The 22,402-nt window shown below is 39.2% G+C and overlaps 3 protein-coding genes across 13 annotated transcripts in view; all 3 read right to left on the bottom strand.

The window, feature by feature from the left end:
- Positions 1–24: 24 nt before the first annotated feature.
- On the bottom strand, positions 25–2,332 carry LOC18421717 (G-type lectin S-receptor-like serine/threonine-protein kinase At1g34300). The gene is made up of 2 exons (XM_006826523.4): positions 916–2,332; positions 25–640 (listed from the first exon to the last, which is right to left on the bottom strand). Exons 1-2 carry the CDS (start codon positions 2,281–2,283, stop codon positions 146–148), a joined length of 1,863 nt encoding a protein of 620 aa, XP_006826586.2. The 5' UTR covers positions 2,284–2,332; the 3' UTR covers positions 25–145.
- A 2,163-nt stretch (positions 2,333–4,495) lies between these two features.
- On the bottom strand, positions 4,496–6,674 carry LOC105420035 (putative clathrin assembly protein At2g25430). Its single transcript, XM_011622125.3, has one exon. The coding sequence runs from the start codon at positions 6,286–6,288 to the stop codon at positions 4,651–4,653; it is 1,638 nt and encodes a 545-aa protein (XP_011620427.1). The 5' UTR covers positions 6,289–6,674; the 3' UTR covers positions 4,496–4,650.
- Positions 6,675–8,131: 1,457 nt separating this feature from the next.
- THO2 overlaps positions 8,132–22,402 on the bottom strand; it is an 87,082-nt gene continuing 72,811 nt past the window's right edge. For all 11 annotated transcript variants that reach the window (XM_088864596.1, XM_088864597.1, XM_020662350.2 and 8 more), the window contains 9 exons: positions 21,841–22,022; positions 20,463–21,069; positions 20,039–20,143; positions 14,799–14,954; positions 14,609–14,689; positions 14,023–14,478; positions 11,494–12,576; positions 10,380–10,666; positions 8,132–8,943 (listed from right to left, as the gene is read on the bottom strand). In XM_088864596.1, the coding sequence (XP_088720722.1) occupies positions 8,874–8,943; positions 10,380–10,666; positions 11,494–12,576; positions 14,023–14,478; positions 14,609–14,689; positions 14,799–14,954; positions 20,039–20,143; positions 20,463–21,069; positions 21,841–22,022 (3,027 nt within the window). In that variant the 3' untranslated portion in view covers positions 8,132–8,873. The remainder of the gene's footprint in view (positions 8,944–10,379; positions 10,667–11,493; positions 12,577–14,022; positions 14,479–14,608; positions 14,690–14,798; positions 14,955–20,038; positions 20,144–20,462; positions 21,070–21,840; positions 22,023–22,402) is intronic.

Here is a 22,402-nt window from a genome sequence, read left to right as displayed (position 1 = left end):
AAGAATATAGATGTTAGCTAATTGTTTGCTGAATAAGCTTGCATCTCTTGATGTTTGGATAGAATCAGCCAATAGTGAGACAAATACAAAATTATCAGGTAGAGAGCATGGTGGTCGCGTTCATAGGTTGAGGAGTGAAACACTTTCAAAGTTCACTAGATGCATCGGTTTCATCTTCATAGAAAATAAGAGGTTTTGGAGGTTCCAAGATCTCCACCTTCCCTTCAAGCATCTTGGCAACTTTTCCCATGGATGGCCTCATCTCCTGCTTCTCTTGCAGGCACCACATAGCTGTTTTCACCATGCGGTCCACAAAGGCAAAATGTAAGTTGGGGTCATAAAATTTTATCAGTCGTTGGTCCAGTACATCTTCAATTCTCCTCTCTATGTAGGCCTTGTCATATACCCACTTAGGGAAATACCATTCAGAGCTCTCAAGGGATGACCTTGTGAACTCAAAGTTGCGAACCCCGCTCACAATCTCGAGCAACACCATCCCGAAGCTATACACATCAGCCTTGGGCGTGATGGTTCCAGACCTCACCCACTCTGGTGCTAGGTATCCTTTTGTCCCCCTTATGGCTGACATGCTCACTATGTCCTTCTTCGTGGCTTTCTTTGCCAGCCCAAAGTCAGATACCTTGTAGGAGAAAAGAGATCGATCAGCCCAATGTGAGATACTTTTGTGGGAGAAAAAAGGTGATTTAAGTGGTGTTATTTCAATCGTCTTGTGACTTGATACAGATGAAAGTGTACCAACCTTTGTTTTACAGAGACCATGCATCTAAAAAACTGGATTATCTTTTCCAGCAGGCCTCATATTTAGTGATTCGAAAAAGAGTGAGTGATTCCAAAAAGAGGCAAGATCCAAGAGGGAACCCAAAGAAACTGAAGAGATGGAGAGAGATGGCATACCTTGGGGCAAAAGTCGTCCTCTAGGAGGATGTTCTCGGGCTTGATATCACAATGGAGGACCCACTCAAGGCACTCCTCATGTAAGTATGCAATCGCCCGCGCCACCCCAAGTGCAATGCGGTACCTCATATCCCAATCTAACTGCGGTCTCTCCGTCTTCTCATCATCGTCTCCACGATTCTTAAGAAAGAGGTACTTATCCAATGAGCCATTGGGCACATACTCATAAACCAAAAGCCTCTCGTCTTTCTCCACACAAAACCCCCAAATTCTCACAAGGTTGAGATGGTGCATCCTCGCTATAATCGTTATCTCTGCCCAAAAATCAGACTCCCCCCTCAAAACATCCTTGAGCCTTTTCACTGCAACTATTCGTTGGTCAGGTAATTGGCCTTTGTAGACAACACCGAACCCACCTTGACCCACCGCATCAGAGAAGTCGCGGGTCGCGGCCCTAAGCTCAGCATATGTGAACCTCTTTGGCCCGCCAGCGTGCACCAGATCGAGCCCAAGTGTTCGAGCCATGTTCCTATACTCTGAAAACTTACGCAAGAAAGCCCAAAAGGCTGCTGCCCCAGCTAAGAGCTCTAGGGCAAAGAGGGTGCTAGTTATAGCTATCTCTCTGGCCATGGCTCGATTTTTTCCGGGTGGTAAGGCCAAGCGTATTGTCTGTGGGCAAACCAAGTCGAGCGAGTTCGTCAGTCCTGTAAAGTTCGATTGTTCAGTCTCTTGCACTGAGACTTTCAGAAAGGTAACAGTCGGGAGTCCTTGGGACCAAACACCCCAAACCAATCGGTCAAGGACATGGACACAGTATCGGCTGCCATCAAACCTATAAATGAAAGCGAGGCATCGAGTATCAGTTTGGCACGTATTCTCACACCCAATTGAGTTATTAGCCCCTGTATATGCTCGATCTGAGCCTCCAGTGAAATTCACATGATCAAGTCTAAGAAACGTGGTTCGAGCCGAGGTTCCGAGAGGAAGCCTTCGAGTGCAGCCTTGGCCTCCGGGCTCGAACCCAGGTGGGCATATGCAGGCCGGTGGGCTTGGACCTGGCTTGAGCTTGGTGCACACTGATCCGAGCCCACATGTGCCGATGATGCTACATGCCTCTTGCACGGCCTGCCATGCCACAACCCACCCGTTCAAGCGGGGGTCCAGGCTGTGCACCCGCAGGTTTCCATCTGGGTCAAGCGTGAGTCTCCTTAGTCTGTTTGGTGATCCCATGTCTGATAAAACAAACGTGCCCCCATTCTGTTTCATGAGGACTCCATCAGTGGTGAGGTTCGCTATTGCGCTATCAGTGGACCAATACGAATCTGATGAGTTAAGCACGAGCTTTCCGCAAGCTTCGAGGCTATACATTCCTGGCTCGTACGAGTATGGGGCTCGACGGCTCGTTAACTGTGTTCTGTTTGGGTTGCAGTGTTGGTTGGGTAGGAGGGTATCAGTGGGGTAGTCGAAACTTGTCCAATTGCCATAAACCAAGCTCCCATCTTCTCGCAAGAGAAGTTGAGTTGAATTTGAGGTCCTAGGGGCTGAAGGCCAGAGGTTTGGGCCCGAAGAATCATTGAGGTATAAGAGGCCGGAGCTAGAGAGAGAAAGCGAGGAGGATCGGCTAAGACGGGGGAGAGACCAGGTGACTGTTGGGCCTGGGGTGTGGCGGAACCATATGGCAAAGATATAAGACGATTGATATGGTAGGAAGCCTGCTGCAAAGGTGAGGTTAGGGGAGACGAGGGTCAGGTTTTGGACAGGGCGCCATGGAGAATTTTGGAGAGAGAAAGAGGAGAATTGGCGCTGGGCTGATGTTGGGTGGAGGAGAGAGAAGAGGAATAGGAAGAGGAAGAGGGGGAACATCTTCCGGTTGCATATTCTTGTGTGAGGAGATTGCTGTGTGCTTTATGAGCTTGGGTTGGAGGAGAGAGAAAAGAAGGGCGGCTATGGCTTGTTGAATGGGACGGTTGTCCCTAGTTTTTTTTTCTGGTAGATGTTTGACTTTGGATGTGGGTTAATTTTTATATTTTATCCAGAACACTCTGTGTGTGTGTGAGAGAGAGATTTCATGGTGAAAAACAGAGAGAATGAGAGAGGGACGCTTGATGGGGACGGAATTCCCTTCAGCGTTGAGCGCGAGATTTTTTTTTTTTTTTTCCGAGTAACATGCGTTTTTTATTAAGATAATGAACCAACCCCAAAGGAAAAGGAAAAAAAAAATAAAAAATAGAAACCAGACAAACAGAAAAAAAAAAAAAAAAAAAAGAAGAAAAAAAAAAAGAGAACCTGCTACAAGTCGCAAGATGATCAACCTCCGAATTGAAACCCCGTCGGACACGGACACGGACACGGCCAAAGACTAAAAGAGAGATTTGTCAAAGGGAAGTATAGAGTTAGACAGAGAGATTTCACAGGACATATGCATATAGAGAGAGAGGGACTGCATTTCCCGGTGGGCCCCTTCAGGGTCGATAGAAGAGGAAAATGGTCCTGTTGGTTCCTGTACGCTGTTAATCTCTCTAATCGCACTTTGGAGTACCCTAGAGCGTGCTCCGTTGGATTGTCTTGTATGCTTTTTTCCCTTCCTTTTATGTTGCTTTTTATATTAAAAAAGTTTTTAACTTTATACTACACAGTTAAAGTGCACCTAAAAACTAACTTGTTTTATGATTGAAAATCCTCGAATCTAATCGATTATCTCGACCTTGAGATTCATAGACATGAAATAAAAGGGTTTCTAATTTTAAAAATACTCAATCTTTTAATGGATCATCCATTATCAAAATTTTCCCGGGTGTATAGATAGGCTTGATCATCAAATTTTAAATTTTTATAATTGAGGATAACAATAGATTTTCATATCATCACAAAGGCTTTGTGGCATCAAAATTGCATGTTGGGCAAAGTTTTGAGGTATATGTTACTTCAATAGTACAAGGTTGACACCTTATACAAACTTCACCCTTTTTATATATGGCATTGTATAGTATTTTATTTTCTGTATAAGGAGATCACAATTATTTTTATTCATCAGATGTGAAATATAATAGATAAGAGTACATTACAACAATCGAGAACTTTTATTTGAAAATTTTGTTCAAATAATGACACATCCTCAATCATCCGATTTTAAATCTAATGGTCAATAATGATTATGAATTTCATATATCAAAAAGTAAATGGTCTCATTGCACGCATGGGTATACACACACATATATGGGGAGTAATTTCGTGCAACTGTTGTATTATAATATAATGAGATAATCTTAAAAAACCATGTTAGGCTATCAATTTTTAAACATATACTCTTTTCATTCTTATAAATAATTACAAAAAATAAAATTTAAAAAACACACTTTAAAAATTTAACTTAACTATAGTGAAATATGACATTATCCACATAAAGTGTGACACCCACATATAGCATTAATTGTTTTCTAACTATTAATAAAATACCACTAACATCACCCACAGATAACATTAATTGTTTTCTAACCACTAATAAAATGTTATTAGTTTTTTTATAAAAATATTTATCAATTTCACTAACATCACCCACATATAGTATTAATTATTTTTTAATTACTAATAAAATGTCACTAGTTTTTTTTATAGAAAAATCTATTTTACCACTCTTAATGATAAAAAAATATTGAGTACATTAAGCACAGGAATGAGATGTACTGTCGTAATGGACAATACGGCAACCATGCCGGGATCGTGCCATCCCGCTCATCAAAAACTATGATCAGGCTGACCATAGAAAGGGTTATTGTAGCACCCCTTCCTCTCCTCACCCACTCTTTCCATGCTCGGGTATCCTGTGTCTCTGTATCTGCATACTTGTGGTGAGACGTATCCGTGTCCGTGTCCGGGCAGCTCACACTCACCACCACTGTACCGATATCCATACATTTGATTGAACCCATTTCTGTAGTCATAGAAGGGGCAAACAGGGTGATCCAATCCTGCCACTGAACCATAGCTATCAACCCCTAATGGAGAAACAGCATCATTAAATCTTGACAGTGGAGTTTGGCTCACAGCAGACTCAAGTAAAACCTCCCAGTGCTCCTCCTCAAAATCAATAAATGGTTTTTCCGTTTCAATTGCCAAAATTGCCTCCTTTTCCTTCAATAATGGCGTTTTCTCATCAGTTACAAACTCTTCCCACTCGGTGCTCACCACTGTCACTAAGGATTTCTCGAACTTGATGCCATTAGGGTCGTCTGATGAGCCAGATGGTAAAGATGATGGGGTACGCAATGGAGAGGACGACAGAGATGAAGAGTCCTCTGTTATTTCCCACATCCCATCGAGGAAAGATTCGAGAGCACGTACCTGAACAGCTGGTATCTGCTCTACAGTCGGGTACTCATATGAACCACAAAGTCCCAATGTCTGATACATGTTGTAGAAAGCGGTTAAGCGCTCACTTTGCTCCGCCACATTGCGGTAAGCTTTGAGTGTCGCCACGCAGAGGGTGTACCGCATACTGCAAAGCTCGTCCAGAATGGCAGCTAAATCACGACGAACAATGCTGTACCATTGGAACGTGTCACGTACAATGAGCTTCATGGCTGCTCGAACGAGGAAGCTGCCAGACGTTGTGCTGCTGGGCTCGCAGTCCATGGCCATGTCCAACAGGGCTTGGAGTCGCGGAAGGATCTCCACAATCTCGGTGGTGGGTCTTTGTTCATTTTGGCTGGTAGAATATGCCGTGCTCTGATCATTTTGGTTATTCTGAAATGTAAATTTCAGATCATTTTGGTCAGAGAAGTTCTGAGACGGATTTTGGTCATTTTGGCCAGAAAATTCGGCTGGATTTTGATCCTTTTGGCCGGAAAGGTTTACTGAACTATGATCATTTCGGCTGGAAATGATCTTTGAATTTTCAACAGTTTGGCCAGAGAACTCGAGGACGTGATCTAGTAGTTTGGCATAGGCTCGAATGAAGCTAGTAAAATGGTTAGAGGCTACAGGAGAAGAAGCAGAGAGGTCTCTGAAAGTGCAAGGGTGGAGGCTGAGCAGGCCATTAGACTTGCACCATGAGAATTCATCCGAGAACATGTATGCGGAGGGGTGACGTATGAGGCGATGCAAGAGCATGAGGCACTTGAGCGCCACCCGCCATGATGAAGCGCGAGAGAAGCGGCGCGCAAAGGCCAGGCAGAAGGGGCGAGCGCTAGAAGGATTTAGGGTTAGGGTTTTGAGGAGGTCTTGTATGGGGCTTTCAGGGACGAGGAGGTCGTTTGGCCAGGTTGAGTGGAGGATGAGGATGTCCAAGCCACATCGTGAATTTGAGAGCTTTGTGATTCCGGCATGTGTTTGTTCACGCAGTGCGGCGATGGCCTGCCGGAATTTCTGCTGCATTTTCTGGATTCCAACAGGTATTCAGCTGAAATTAGGTGCTGGAATTTTGGCCAGAATTTGATCAGATATTCCGTTATTATTGTGGCAAGTATTATCGGATTGTCGTCATTCTTGCTGGAAATTAGCCGGAACTTAGTTCAAATTCTGTTGATTTTGCCGAGAATTTGACCAAAAGTAACCTGGAATTCACTTGATATCTCTAGAAGAATTTTTCGGGATTTCATTCGACAGGCCGGAATTCAGTTCGAATTAGGCTATTATCGCCGGAATTTGGCTAGTTGAGAGTTATGGAAGGAAAGTGGATTACATCGTGGAGAGGGCTAGCTAAAAGGGGCGGCCTGCCGGCCACATAGTTAACTAGAACGAGGCGGGAATTTTTTTAAAATTAATGTGATTGGAATACAGTAATATTTTTGGGTTATTTAATATGAATGGACGAGGCATGAAATATTGTTTTTCTAAAAAAAAAGTATTGTGATTGGAATACAGTAATATTTTTGGGTTATTTAATGTGAATGGATGAGACAAAATGTTTTTGGGTTGTTTCATTTGGAAGGGATGGGCTGTAAACTTGTGATTGTTTGTTGGGATAATCGGGTGTTAGAAATAAACAAACAAGAACACTTTAAAATAAAGATAGATTTTCATGCCATCCTAAGAATTTTTTATACTTAAATTACATCTTATGATAAAATTTGAAGGTGCAACTTAATTTAAATTTAATTGTTTAAGGTTGCGCAAACTATAAGAATAATGGTAAGTTTTAACCAAGAAGGCATGGATAATAATGTAAGAGCAAATAAGATCATAATGCCACGTTGATCTCATTTCCAAGTCACAAACAAATGAAAATTGACAACCATTATTTTTCGTTGTATGAGTAAATGACAAAACCATTATTTGCATTATAAGAGTAAATGACAAAAGTGCCCTAGTAACAACCAGACCTATTTTGTCTTTCAAAAATATTCCAAATCTTTCTCGTTGAGTATTAACTTGGTGTGATTTGTATAGGCTGAAGCTCTAAACAATTAAAGTAAAGCACACCTTCAAACAGTATCGAGAAATATGATTTCAATATTGGAAATTTTTTTTATTGCTTTAAAATATATTTTCTTCTTTAATTATAAAATTTAAAGCTTAAAAAATAATATAGATCGAATAAATTCATGAAAACTTGAAAATTGACGGTCAAAAAATACATTACAAGTTGCATGCGATGCGGAGATGATTAATTTGAAGATATTTGGATATCAAAACATCCTTTCCAATGAAAATTTTGATGTGAGCTCTAATATTTCCAGTGAAAATTTGAGGTGGGCTCAGCTATATATAAACTTTTTCTTCAAGTTAATGCTTGGGTCCTAGGACTTTTGATTTGGTACCAGGGCAAGTCTTTATATCAAAGTCAAATTCAATAAATTTGCTTGATACATTTAAGTGATTGGATTTTAGACAATGTCAGTTGATATTTTTAACTAATTTTCCTTTGTTTCTCTTAAAATCGGTTCGATGCGTAGTTAAGTCGGTTTTGATGGGATCTGGGTTTGAGACTTGCTTTATGGGGTATCTCATAAAGAGAACACAATTAAAGCAAATGGCAGAAATGGATTTTTAAGGTAAATCAATTACGTAAATGCTGTTGGCAGCTGAATACACGTTTCCAGCTCTATAGCAAAGAGAGCTGTAGCCACTTGGGCGGTAGAGAAAGAGACTCTCGTTTGTTTAAAAACACACAAAAAAAAAACAAAAAGAAGGCCGGAATCCTTGATTCCGCCATGAAAGTGAGAGATTCACACAGTGAGAGCTATGGCAGTGTGGTGATGCCGTCCCACAAAAAATATTGAAACCAAAGATGATACCATATCAACATAGAAAAACAATTGCAAAGAACAAAAACGCCCCTCCACTTAACCAGTTGCAGGGCAACTAGCAAATCCTCCAAACAAAGAGAGAGGGGGAGAGAGAGAGGAATATCATTGCCCCAAATAGAAGCCATAATTTTTTCTACAAGTGGTATTTCCCCTGGAAGCTTTTTCATAGCTCTTCCTTCTGCTAATGATTCATAATGCTGAGAATGCTTCTCTTGAAAAAGTAATACAAATACAGGACCATTCACTACTGAAGCACACTGGCGCTCCAATGGGCCCCCCCTCCCTTCCCCCCATTCCACACAAAGTACATATTTTGTTAATAGAGATTCTACAAACACCAAAAACTCGATAAATTAAGTAACAAAGGATACTAAATGTTTTCATACTTCTGGCAAACAAAACCCCATTTAGCTTACAGAATCAAATGCAAATGCAAATCCATCGCTTGAACTGCATATGGTCTGCGCAGAAACCCCATTCAATATTTTAGTAAACCCATGAACAGTATTCAGTCCAAAGCAACATAGCAACCACTTGGCAGAAATCGCTTTGAAGGAAGATGGTCGCAATTGGCAACTCCAGGTGCTGAAGGTTTCAGTGTCATTTGATACCAAAAAACTGGCATATCACCTTGTTCTCCTCAAAATTTTGGGTTTCAGGAACGCATGATGGAAAACCTGGATGAGCTTCTCATTTGCCTCAGTTTCAGACTTACTTCCGATGCTTGCGCTTTGTGTCAACTCTTTGTCTTTTCTCATCGTCCCAATCTCTTTCGTGCATTCTGAATCAGGACCGTAAAAGTTTCGCATATTAACCCAAAATTTCATCAATGCAATAAAAACATGAATCTGGAATTGCTCGGCCTCAATAAAAACAATTAAGAAATGCATACAATGAGATCATTTTACTTTTTGACATATTATTGACCGTTAGATGTAAAATCTGGTGGTTAGGGATGTATCATTGATTGGGTATAAAGTCCAAAACAAATATTCTCAAATGTTGTGACACACTTCAATCTATTTGATTTCATATCCAATGGTTAAAAATGATTGTGTCCTCCTTGTACCAAAAGTAAATTGTCCCAGAGCATAAAATCCAAAGAAATAAAAGTCAGGAATGCTTCTTACGTCTGAAGTACCTCATGATCTTTTTTGTTGATAAATAACTTCAAAAGTGGCCAAAGTGTTAAATGCAAGAATTTCTTCAGATAGAAAAAGTACAATAGAAAATGAAAATATTGCTTCAAGTTTTTCCCGTCTTTTCCCTCATTTTTTTATCTTTTTGTTTCCCAAGGGAGGGAGAGGGGAAATAAATATATATATCCATGTGTGACCAACAAGACCATGGATAACCATGACTTTCAGTTTCAATAGGTATAGTATAACCAAATGGACCACGGAATTCCATAGTGCATTGGGTTAATCATTGTCCAATGAAACGGTGGATACTGATAAAGGGCAGGATCTGCCATCAAGACCATGTCCTGTTTGGGTGAGTCCCACTCTACATCACAACCATCAGTTAGTTGCAGAGAGATGAACCCAATGGATTATGGTCTATCCCAAGGCAGGAAAAATTGAACCGAAATGGTTAATCGGACATGGGGACAGAAGTGGTTTAGCCGGCCTAATTGGTAAACCGCCCGGTTCAACCAGCCTAACCGCACAAGTCCCGGGCAATCAAAAAAGTGTTAAAAAATAAAAAACATACAAAACAAATCTAATAAAATATGACAAGTATATATAAAGCATGATTAATCAAAGCACATCCAAATGGAGTTGAAAATTAATGAAAAGAAATGGATTTTAAATAATTGATTTGTGCCCAGGGGTATTTTTGAAATTTTTCAATGAGATGGGAAAATATAAAAAGAAGTATTAATGGCCAAAACAATTTTCAATCTTTGCCAAAATGATGAAGAACATTAAAAAAATACATTACAAACAAAATCCCTTATTTTTTGGGATTTTACATTTTTTGGAATTATTTTTAAAATACCCCGCTAGTTCACCAAAATCGGAACCGGCCAGTGGCCAGTTCTGATTGACCGGGTGGTTAGAATTCTAACCACCAGATTTTTCCTATGCTGCTCTATCCAAAGCACATGGTATTATTGTATACTTTCCGTTCTCTTTCTAAAACAAAGATAAAAAAGGAAAAAGAAAAGAGAGAGAGAGAGAGAGAGAGAGAGATTTCATGGTTTTAAGAAGATACTGTTCATTGTCTCGACGTGTGATCTTGCTTGGGGTTTCTTTGGCATGCACTCTTGGGAGTGGTTCCTCCATGTAAGTTGCACGCTGGGCTACAGCGCCCTTGCGCTCCCCCCTATCTCTGTTATCATAGGACTGAGACATCCCCATGGGAAGAGGTGAAGGAGCCATCAATGGATATTCACCTGCAGTATCCCCGATGTGATCCTTTTTTATCCTTCTTCTTTTGGAAGCAGCAGCATCTGAATCATCTTTCAACTGGTTTCCTTTCTCTCTGTCCCTCTCATCCACCTAGAGACAGGATTATTATGAGAATCGAATAACGCAAAGCGTGAGCACAAGTCCATCTGGTGAACTGGGCAAGTCAAAACTGAAAGGCGTAGTTAACCAAAAAAAAAAAAACCACGACGAACTAGAATAATGATGACTGATTTGGATGTTGAGGAAAAGAGATTCAGAAGAGTCAAGTGAAACATATGAACATGGGGAAAAGAAATGCAAGTTTAGAAATGCAAAACTTAAAGAAAGATGAATGAGAATAAAATCTAGCCACATAGACTCAACATTGTTCAAGGAACACATCTGTGCCCCCTCCCTCGCTCATGTAAGGCAGTTTCACATGGGGAGACAGGTCACCTGAAATAATAGGTGCCCTAAAAGACATGATAGTTTTTTCTATATATCCAAGCCATTACCCCAAAAGGCATACTTCAGGAAAAAAATCATGGGGAAGCCAGGAGAGGCTGTATCCTGACTTGGAATTAAAAAAATAAAAAAATAAAGATAAGAACTCAGAGATAAATGCATATGTAAAATCTCAACTGGATGTTGCTTTGGTAACTATTAAATGTTTGACTATTCTTTGAACAGTGCTACACATGCCGTTGAGTTTCTAAACCAACTCTATGCACCACATTCCTCATAAGTTTCTTGTGGTCGAAACATCGAAACTACAGAAATTACAAGCTATACAAGCAATATACAAATCCAACATCTAGTAAAACGCAAAGAGAAAAGAGCACAATCCCTCCCAATAACAAATGCTTCAAATGGAAATTTCAAATTAAGAAGCCAATTTTAAAATATCAAACATAATTTACTGAAAGAAATAGACATACCCTTAATGAGAGGGTGTCCCGATCATCCCGCTTCCTTTCACGAAATTCCTCCTCTCTCCTATGCTTGGCATCATCCAATGAGACTACTGAATTGTCCTCGGATCGCCTTTTTTCTTTCTCTTCATGCCTGGGGGACGATAACCTCTGCATATGCCTTGCACTACCCACCCTTTTATCCTGCTCTTCATCTCTTCGACTGACAGCAACTGATTGGGGAACGATATTGGGAGGCAAAGGTGGGGGTGGAGGCAAACTTTGGCCATGGAATCGATCATCAGGATGAGATCGTTCTACTGGTGTTTCACTGTAGCGAGGTTTACCCCGTTCTTCTTTACCCCTTTCATCCTTACTCTTGTCCCCTGCCCTGTCAAAGCTCCTACCACTGCCTCTATCAACTGACCTCTCTCTTCCATGCCTTTCCATTGATCTATCCCTCGCCTTCTCAACTAAAACGTCTTCACTACGAGGCCGGTGATCTCTATCAAACCTCTCACTAAGCTTCTCTCTTGTCGGCCTATCCATAACTTGCTCATCACTCCCAGTCCTGTCGTAATCTAAGGGGTGAGATTTGTCTCTCTCTCTATCAGAGAATCGAGCTTCAAGCCCATCCCCATCCTTTGCATCCATCTCCCCTTTTCGACGTTTCATGTGTCGGTCAAGCTCTTCCGATGGGCTTGATCTCCTCAGCTGCTTTTCTGAAAATTTAGCAGCCTCATCTGAAAAGGGAGACACAGAAGGTCGGGAAGAGAGAGCTCTCAATCCATCTGCCGCATCAACTTCATCAGAATCCTTTTCTGCACCAACCCTCTGGCTCATTTGTTTGGCCACTCCACTATCCACAATCATTTTAATATTAGTTGCAGCTGCAGCTTTGCCATGCATGGGAGCTGAAGCAGTGGAGCCATTGCCAGCAGCTACAGAGGGATTGGATAGTAGGCCATCCCTTTCTCCAGTAGAAGATAATGGTAGCACAGTCACCCGGCTGGATGGTTTTCCTGACTTGGAATCATCTTTAGTAACATCAGCTTTGGACTGCTTGGTAAGCGAACCAGAGTGGGCCCCTCGTTTCGCTAGAGGTCTTGACTGCCAAAAACAAAAAAAAGTTTGACTAAGATATTGCTGCATTGAGTTTATATGGTGCACAAATTAAACCTCCTTGGAAAAAATATCAGGATAGACCTGGAACACTGGGAAAGGTCATGCAGAAGGTCAGAGATATACCAGGACAGTACCTGGACCTTACAAATTGGATTTGAACTATGTTTGTCAATTATTTTAAAAACAGGACCAGGATAATCACTTCAAAAAATGTAAAATTGGCATTTACCAGACCACCCCCAAACCCCAACCCCCACCCTTCCCACTCACCCAAGAAAAGGGGGAAAAATAAAAGGGGTCCAAGTACTGCTTGAAATTTTATTTTTCCAGACTATCTTTGCAAATGCTCCAGATATTGGATGATATTTGCTGATTTCTTTTTCCTTTCTTGCTCTTGGCTTGGTGGTTAGGGTCAGGACATTGAGAAAGAACCCAATTCTAGTTAACCTACCCAAAAGAACTGCCTTTGGAAATCAAGCAATAGAAGTATAGCCAGGAAGGAAAAAAATGATTCAAGAGACCTCTTTAACCCAATTGAAGAGTAACCTGAACATTGGAAAAGGGAAGGAAAACTTTCTATTGTTTCAGATAGATCTATATATCACAGCATTTGATCCGACATGATAGTAGTAGAATCCAAATTGGTTTTTAAACTCCTCAGGATTTCTCAAACTATCATACTTGTAGAAGATGAGGTATCCAACCCAACAGGAACAGGAAACAGGAAAGACAGTCGGTACCTCCTTGTACAAAAGGTAGAGGTGTTCAAAGAAAACTGCGCATTTAAATGTTTACTGTTTGGAAAATATCTACCAATAGCTTCAACTTGACTTCTAGTAAGGCAATTAATGATAATAAAATAGTGTAAACTTAAACCATATATGAGTACTTGAGAATGTTAATAGAAGCTAATGGAAGTTGCATTTTGAAATTCAAATGATCAAAAATGAATTTTCGACTCAGTTTGCTCCAACATAGGTGTTCTGGATCAAGAAATTCCAGTGAACCTAGGTTGGTCACAAAGTTTACCACCATTGTTGCAATGAGAAAAATGCCTGAGATGATCTTGATTACAAGCATATGAAAAGAAATGGTGAGGTGTACAATTTAGTGAAGAAAATAGAACAGCAATATAAAGTGGAAAGTCCTCTATAAACCAATAGACTATGATATAATGGTACATTCATTATCCATGGAGGTCATCACCATCAAATGAAAGCACGGATCCACAGTAACTGGACATGAACTCAATGGGCAAGTCCCATTCTCTCATCAAGCCCATTTCAGTGGACTCTAAATTCCCTGAAGTGAGAATCTTCTATTAAGAAAATTTGGAGCATAACATGGTAGACATCTCATCCAAAACAAAAAACTAATAAAAAAAAAAAAGAAAGGCAAAAGAAAAAGAAAAAGAAAAAAAAGGGTAGATACCTCAGTGTCCAATTTTGCCACCACCTTGCTCATACTTTCATCCGTGGAGCCTTTAATAGGTTCATCTGCATTCTTTTGCAACCCAGGTGACCTGCTTGTTCCACTAAATGCGACAGCTGAATTTATTTGAGCCTCTGCAGTGTTTACTACTGAGCTTCCCTTTGATTTAGCTTGTCCAGCGTCAATCTTGTTAAGAGGTACACTGTCCGCCCGTTCAAGCCTACCATCTACAGGCTTCGATCGAGACATGTGATCCTTTGAAGAATTCAACCCATCTGATGCCTGTGTGGCTGAGGTGACATTTCGGGTAGCACCATTCTCAATCTGGGAATTTACTAGACTCTGGTTATTTGCAGAAGTTACTGCATTGCTGGTCAAGGGTTTTGCAGCAGGCGCTGCAGCGGACTTTAGGTCAACATATCCCATGCCAAATTCTTCTTCTGAGACCCATGTGCTCTGCACAATTTAAGGAATTTTCAAGTTAAGATTGCAACCTCAAATTCCCATTAACAATAGTCTTTATCTTCACGACTATTGAATGCTTTTGAAGGGAGAGAATATCTGTAGATTTCTTAGAGAAGATCACCTTTCTAGCAGCCAAAGCTGCAGCCACTCCTGTTGCCAAAACTTTGAGATCTTCTCTTTCATCTAACTTGATTTTCGCAACCTGCAGGGAGAAACCTCAGACTCTTGAAAAGGCAATCGGAGGCCAAACTCAAACAAATGTGAAAGAGATTTAGTTATACGCAAATATGTAATATGTGACTTTCACTTACCCGTTTCTCAAGGTTAATCCCACTCTTTCGAGTGACAGGGAAAACACTTGAAATTTTCGTTAGCAATATAAGAGCATTACGAATTTCCATGTATTCAGTTGATTCCAAACACTGAATGAGTAGCCGTGTTATCCGTCCGCTCCACTTCCAGTGAACCTATTGCCAAAAGAGGACAGAAAGAGAACTTAGTTTTAATAATACAAGAATGTATAGTTCTAATAATGCAAGAGTGTATATTTTTGCATAAGCAATGAGATGCATATAAATCAATTTTGTTGGACAGCCTATAAGTAAATGGCTCCTTACTCTGTTTCTAACTGTTTTGATGATGCATTATGCAAAGGCAAATGAGAAATTATGTTGGAGAGAATCTGTTTTCTAAAATTTTTTCAAGTTCAAAAGGCATCATAGCCTAAACTTGAGGCTAAAGCCAACAGGAAACCCTAATCATGAAATACAGCATTTGGATTCCCACATTGTTTTATCCTATTCAAGTAAACAGCTATCAAGTTAAACAAGGTAGCATTCACTTGGACATCAAATATGATTAATTTTATCCATGGAAGAGATTTAGGAAAAGGCTTTCATGAGGATGAAGATAGGAAAGGCTTTAGGACCAGATGGTATTCCGATAGATGTTTGGAAGTGCATGGGGGAGATAGCATTGACCGGCGGACCAAGCTGTACAACAAAGTGTTGAGAATAAAGAAAATGCCAGATGAATAGAGGAAAACTATTGCGGTACCTATTTACAAGAACAAAGGAGACATACAAAATTTTGTAAACTATTGAGAGCTTAAACCTATGAGTCATACTATGAAGATATGGGAGAGAGTGATTGAGAATGTCTAAGGCACAAAATGAATGTGTCAGAAAACCTATTCGGTTTTGTGTCAAGGAGGTCAACACCCGAGGCTATTTTCCTACTTAGGCAACTGATTGAGAAGTTTAGGGCGAAGGGAAAAGACCTCCACATAGCCTTTATCAAGGTTTAACAAAACAGATCGGTGACCCGGATCGGCCACCACAAAAATCGTGTCGAATCGGTGGATCGACGATCTGGATCGGAGAATCAACCGGTTTTGGCCTAAACGAATTACAAAAAAATACTATAATTTATCAAAAATCTAGTTTTCTAGATTTCTAAAAGAAATAGTGGCAACTGCATTATGGTTTTTCATTATTGTGTCAAAAATATGTAAATACTGAGAACCTATTTCATGTTAAGTGTTTGTTGTCTATAAAATTCATATTATAATTAAAATAAAGTTTAAAATGCAACACGACAATAAAATGAATCTCTCTTAACTCTTTTTATTTACTTTATGATTGTATTAACTTAGAAGTTTTATTTTTGAAAGAAGCTATATGGAACAAATTTAATGGAAGAGGTTGTTAGTGTAGAGAGAGAGAGAGAGAGAAGAGAATTTTAGTGGAATCAAAGTTTAAAGTCCAAAATAGTGGAATTCATTCAACATAATGATATTAACATAGAGCGTTAACCACGTGTGCAAGTGCATTTGCTCACCTCATTAATGATGGGACACATGGCATGTGTTTGAAGCACTAATTACCAAGAGAGATGGGGCGGGCCACCCCTTTTTCAAAAAATAAATAAATGATATAATGTATTTTTAATGTAAACATATTCACATAATTATACTGATATAAGTTTAACATAATTATATTAATTTATTAACATAAATAAAACAACACTTTCATATAATTATATTATTTTTTGTAAATTATTATATGTAATTTCATTTTTTGTATTCCATGTAATTAAAACTTAATTATATGTATTTTATTTTTTGTAAATTATAAAAAAGATAAATAAAGGCAATTAATCTAAAAAAGAAAAATAAATTTTTCTTTATAGACCATTTCATTTTATAGACATCCTTTTATGAGAGAGAGAGAGCACTATTCATAGACCATTTCATTTTATACGTCCATGTATATATGAGAGAGCATCTATGTATATATGAGAGAGAGAGAGAGAGAGAGAGAGAGAGAGAGAGAGAAGGTTCAAAAACAATTATTTCACATCAAAGAATTGTGGGACAAAATGATCATTTAAAAGTTGGAACCCCCCAGTGGCAATCATAACACTCACACGAGGTAAACCTAGTGCATGCAAGTGGAGTAGGTGGAGTCCACCGACACTTTTTGAGCAAAAAGTAAAGCTGAGGCGCCCACACATTTTTTACTGGAAAAGAGTTCCATAGAACCGGTACAGACCGGCTCTCTCTCCAATTCTCTGACATAGAACCGGTACGGACTGGCTCGAATTGACTGGTTTTAGGGGAAATGGCCGGATTTTGATAAATTCCGAGATCCGGATCCTTCAAGACGATTCCCTACCCCGATCAGGCGATTCCAATTCAGATCGCCAAATTTTAAAACCTTGATCTTTATTGATCTAGAGAAAGCTTATGATAGAGTACCTCAATATTTGATTTGGTGGGTGTTGGAAAAGAAAGGAGTCTTCAGACACTAAATGGACTTGGTGAGAGATATGTACAAGGAAGAGCTAACTAGAATGCAAACAACTAGTGGAGAGATGAATGAGTTTTCAGTGACAATAAGTCTACATCAGGGTTCAACATTGAGCCCATACCTCTTTTGTCTTAGTTATGGAAAACTTAACTACGCACCTTCAAGATGAGGTATTGTTGTGCATGCTGCTCGCGAACGACATAGTTTTGATCGATGGGACCCAAAACGACATCAACACAAAGTTAGAACTTTAGAGGGATGCTCTAGAATCTAAAGATTTTAAAATAGTCGGACTAAGAATATATGGAGTGCAAGTTTAGTAATAATAGGAGTAAAGATGAGGAAGTAATTAAGATTTACGGTCAAGAAATACCACAAAAGAGCGCACTTTCAATATCTTGGATCAATAATCCAAGAAAATGGAGAGATAGAGGAAGATGTCACGCATAGAATTAAAGATGGGTGGACAAAGTGGAGATGTGCAGCCAGAGTTTTATGTGATTGCCGTATACCAATGAAGCTAAAGGGCAAGTTCTATAGGACAGTTGTGAGACCAGCTTTGCTTTATGGGGTGGAATGTTAGGTGGTCAAAAAATAACATTCCATAAAATGAGTGTAACAGAAACGAGGATGTTGAGATAGATGAGTGGCAAAACATGAATGGATGAAATTCAAAATTTATACATTCGGGATAATTTAGGTGTGGCACCAATAGGCAAAAAGATGAGAGAAAGTAGACTTAGGTGGGTTGATCATATGCAATGCAGACCCAGCACAATACCTATTAAGAGGTGTGAGTTACTTCAAGTGGTAAGATAAATAAGGGCAAGGGGTAGGCCCAAAAGGACATGGTTGGAAATAGTGAGAAAATATATGAGGACTTATGGCCTCACTGAGGGTATGGCCCTTGATAGAACAGAACGGCAGACTGGGATTTCTGTAGACCCCAATTAGTTGGGAAAATGCTATAATGATGTTGATGTTGATGACATTGTTGATAATGCAATAACATCAGTGAAACTAGAGATTGTACCCCCATTATGTTAAGGGGTTTTGTTAGGCTACACCACTTGGTGGTGTATACCCTTAAAGTCCTCAACATTTTTGGACACTAAGATACCCTTATCTTATAGTGTAGTAACTTTTTGTCTAGAGGTATTTTAAATAATTAGTCAAGGGTAAAGTAGATATTCCTAATAGAAACAAAAGCATTTATTAACAATAGTGGACAATGACATCACCGACATTGTGTGTGATATCACCCACAAGAAGCATTAATTGTTTTTTAACTACAAATAGAATGTCACTATTTTCTTATAAAAATATACATTCTACCCTTCTAAATGACCACAAATGACCCTAGTTGAAAAATTTTGTATTACATTTCAATGGTATCTACATGTCAAAAAAATGTTGAGGACGTTAAGGGTATACACCACCAAGTGGTGTAGCATAACAAAACCCTATGTTAAGAAACCAATGCATTAGTAACCACTCCAAATTAATAATTGGATTGTCCATTTAGTTGTTCAGTCCATTCTCATTGCGCTTGTCTGTTTTAAGACCACTATAGCGGAATGGGGTCTCTGATGTTATATCATCACAATGATCAATTCAAACAACATCAGCATTTGGTCACTCAGAGAGATCCATCAATCAAAAAATACTAATCAACATTATATTAGATGAGGCTCAAATTATCCTCCATTCGTGGATGAAAGCAAAAATAGTTAGGAGGAATCTTGAAACAGGTTTAACTAGTTCATAGGCACATGGATCTTATACCAGAAGCTTCTCTCTTGGATTGATTGCTGCTGCCAAATAGGTAGGATGCTTTTGCCAAACCTGACTACATAGAGACTTGTTTGATTCACGTGTTTCATGCTCAACTGGTACACACAAGATACTGTTCTAGATGTTTCACAACTTATTCCCATAAGAGTTCCATGCTTCCAGCTGCCCAATATTTACAGTCTTTAATGCAATGCTGATGAACAATGAATTAGCTTCTCCTAAACAAATCAAATGCACGATACATTTGGAGCATTTCCTGAGAGTCCTTCCATGTTTTGTGTGTAGTGATAAGGGAGGATAAATCTGGGGGTTAGTCATTGCCCCAAGCAATTCTGTGGCGTATATCAAGAAGAGCACTAGAGGATTTCCTCAGCCAAAAGGACACATACCTTTGACTAGTTAGTAACCTGCACCACAATCATGTCGATAAAGTTCATCTAGATCCTCCAATCATAGATGCATGCTATCCATTATTTGTAAAGCAATACTTAACCATTGGTTGTCTATTACATGTAAACACATGAAGCTATGTGATTATAGTTACCACAATCTCAACAAGTCCCAAACCAAACACAGCACAAAGCACCCCATTTGGCCAAGAGACATTTTTCATTTTTCAATACTTCTGAACTTTTTTATTGTGCCCAGTTCGCCGAAACCAGAACAAAAGGCCACATCACTACAATTGCAAAGAATGTTACATATTAAGAAACTGGAAAGCTCAATTACATGAAAAATAGGATCAGTGAAGGATGACACATACAAAAACTAATGTATGGATGTATTGGGATAATACCAATTTCTCAAAGGAACTAATTGGTACAAATCATCTACAAGAGAAAAAAAGAACTTCAAATATATAGTATGAGTTTAAGTACAAGAAGCATATTAGGCAACAAAAGAGGAACAAAGATTCTCTCTGGCACCTTGAGACTCAAGATACTCACTCTAATGAACTGGCTAAACGTGACACGCTGACTATTTGGATCTCTGTAATACACAGCAAAGCCTGGCATGTTGCCACATTCCCGTTCGTAAATTGCTTCGTCACTCTGTAAAAGAAGCATTTAACAATCTCAGAACGTATAACTCACTAGTTTATACTGCAGAAAACACTAATTGGAAAATGGAATGCATATTATATTCAAATGGACTATGGGAAAACCATAGCGCACTAGTCATCATCATTCATTGCAATGGCTCACACTCAGCAGTGAAGGAGAACAACAGGATCTCATGCTTCAATGGATGTTGATGAGCATGGTTACACTTCTCCAAAGTCCACTAGCTGATGGTGCACTTCCCTTTAAAGAATGTAAAGGGAACTTAGAATTTGAGATAACCACAATGTAGGAAATGAAAGGCACATACTTTCCAGTAGTAAGCCATCTTCAGTGTCTCGTACAAGAACCTTCCAAGTCTACCTGCTTCATACTCAGTACAGCAGCAGATCATAGGCTGCAATGTTTTACATACAAGCACATCGATATGATTCACAGTGTTAAAAAATGGCGTTCCGAGAGAATGCAGTGTGTGGACAAACATGGCACAGTAAACAGCATCCGGCATGCTGAACACACATCGTGGAAAGATACACCTCTGGAGGAACTCCATGTTTATCTTTAGAGTATCAGGACAAGAGGTCAACCATATATCTTTTTCACGAGCAAGACGTTTACGTACAGATGCAACATTTTCTTCATGCTTATGGAGTTCATTAGTCAGACGATCTAAGATCTCTTGGATTCTTTCCTTGTCTTTCTTTCTTTTAGCAATTGCTGAGTTTGAATTATCAGATTGTTCTTCGGAGTTTTTCAGAGCAGCATGCTGCTTGGCAATCTCAGATTCATAACGGTTCTTTGGAACATAGAGATCATAAAGGGTTAGCCCCCAGAATGTCGCATAAAGCTCTGGAGAAAGGCTATTCCAAGCTTTTGAAGGCAACATCGACCGTACCGTGCCAAGAAGATCAGACCACCTGCATGAATTTTCAAAACCTCGGTGATGCAGGAAAATTTGTACAGTAGCCAGTCTCAGAGAATGATTACTACACACGATCAACATTGATATCTTTACTATGACCAGAATCCACGACTCTCAGGAGATCAGAATTACTTTGTTATTTTGAGAAAATACTACATAATTTTCTGAAATTTTAGAACATATAAAAAGACAGTTAGGAAAATTGAATGTCTCTAAAAGGAACACATTCTAAAAGTTAGCAATAAATTTTCATATAACTAGTCTGAAATTAAAAATAAATATGATCACTCGTATCAATTTTCATATCATAAATATTTTCTTTCAAGTTATTTTCAATTAAAAAGCTAAAATAATAACATCAACAAGCGCAAATATTTCCAAAAGAACTTAGCTCTGGAAAAATATACGGGAAACCAAATGGAACTGGCAAATGTTTTGAAGAAATGAAGACAAGCTAATTCTAAGTGGAAATTTTACCTTGATGTGGGAAAGGTCCCAAATTTAAACTAAGTTCTCTTTTCTGACCAGCATGACTAGAATCAAAGTTAAATATAAAAATTTTCCTACAGAACTAAATAACAGCAGTTTTCACCTTCGCTGAAGCAAGCTATTCAGCCAAAGACGCTTAAGAATGAACCAATGAGGTGTGTTTCTAGTATCACCCTGGTTTAGTTGATGATCATAACATTGAAATTGAAACATTTAAAACATGCAAGTATGAATAACTGTGCAGATATCATGAAAAGGAATTGAAGGAGAGTAGTACGTGATAGGTTTTCGAGGTGAACCAAGATCAAGAACCATTTCACTAGATGAGAATGAGTGATCAGATTCTTTATCTGCATTCAACTGAGTAGCCTCTCTGGTGAATTCAGAAGGCCAGAATGTATCAGAACTCCTCAAACACTTGAAAAGCCTCATAACAGGGCGGTAAATTAAGAATGCCACCTGAAAAAAAAAAAAAAACAGAAAGCAAACTTTTAAGAAATTCAGCATAATATCACTTTTATATAATTGGTCAAGCAAATGGAGAGATGGAATTAAAGCATTATGCAAATATGGCCAAACCCAAAGATTTTGTCAAGCAGAGAGCATTAGATACAAATGGATACCAGTAGCAACAGTACAAGCCTAACAAAATTATCCATTAGCAGTGGATTGTTGAGGTGGAACACAATGTAAAGGGAAAGTAAACCAACGAGTGCCCACAGTCCATTCCAACTCATGAAGAAGGAAGACTAAGCATGGCATCAGAATATTCACCCTGGAACTGTGAATTTTCCACTAGTGAAAACTGAAATGGACAGTGGGCTTCCTTTTGGAGTACA

The sequence above is a fragment of the Amborella trichopoda genome, chromosome 4, assembly GCF_054954075.1.
Source record: "Amborella trichopoda isolate Santa Cruz 75 chromosome 4, AtrichopodaSantaCruz75HAP2 v2.0, whole genome shotgun sequence".
NCBI classification, from domain to species: domain Eukaryota; kingdom Viridiplantae; phylum Streptophyta; class Magnoliopsida; order Amborellales; family Amborellaceae; genus Amborella; species Amborella trichopoda.
Note: the sequence above shows the minus strand (reverse complement) of the source record. Positions and strands in the feature narration are given on the sequence as shown.

Bases quoted from the DNA above. Each gene is read 5' to 3' on its own strand.
- LOC18421717 (XM_006826523.4), bottom strand. From the start codon at position 2,283: ATGTATAGCCTCGAAGCTTGCGGAAAGCTCGTGCTTAACTCATCAGAT. The intron at 641-915 runs GTATGCCATCTC...TTCTCCTACAAG, and splicing joins AGGACGACTTTTGCCCCAAG to GTATCTGACTTTGGGCTGGC.
- LOC105420035 (XM_011622125.3), bottom strand. From the start codon at position 6,288: ATGCAGCAGAAATTCCGGCAGGCCATCGCCGCACTGCGTGAACAAACA.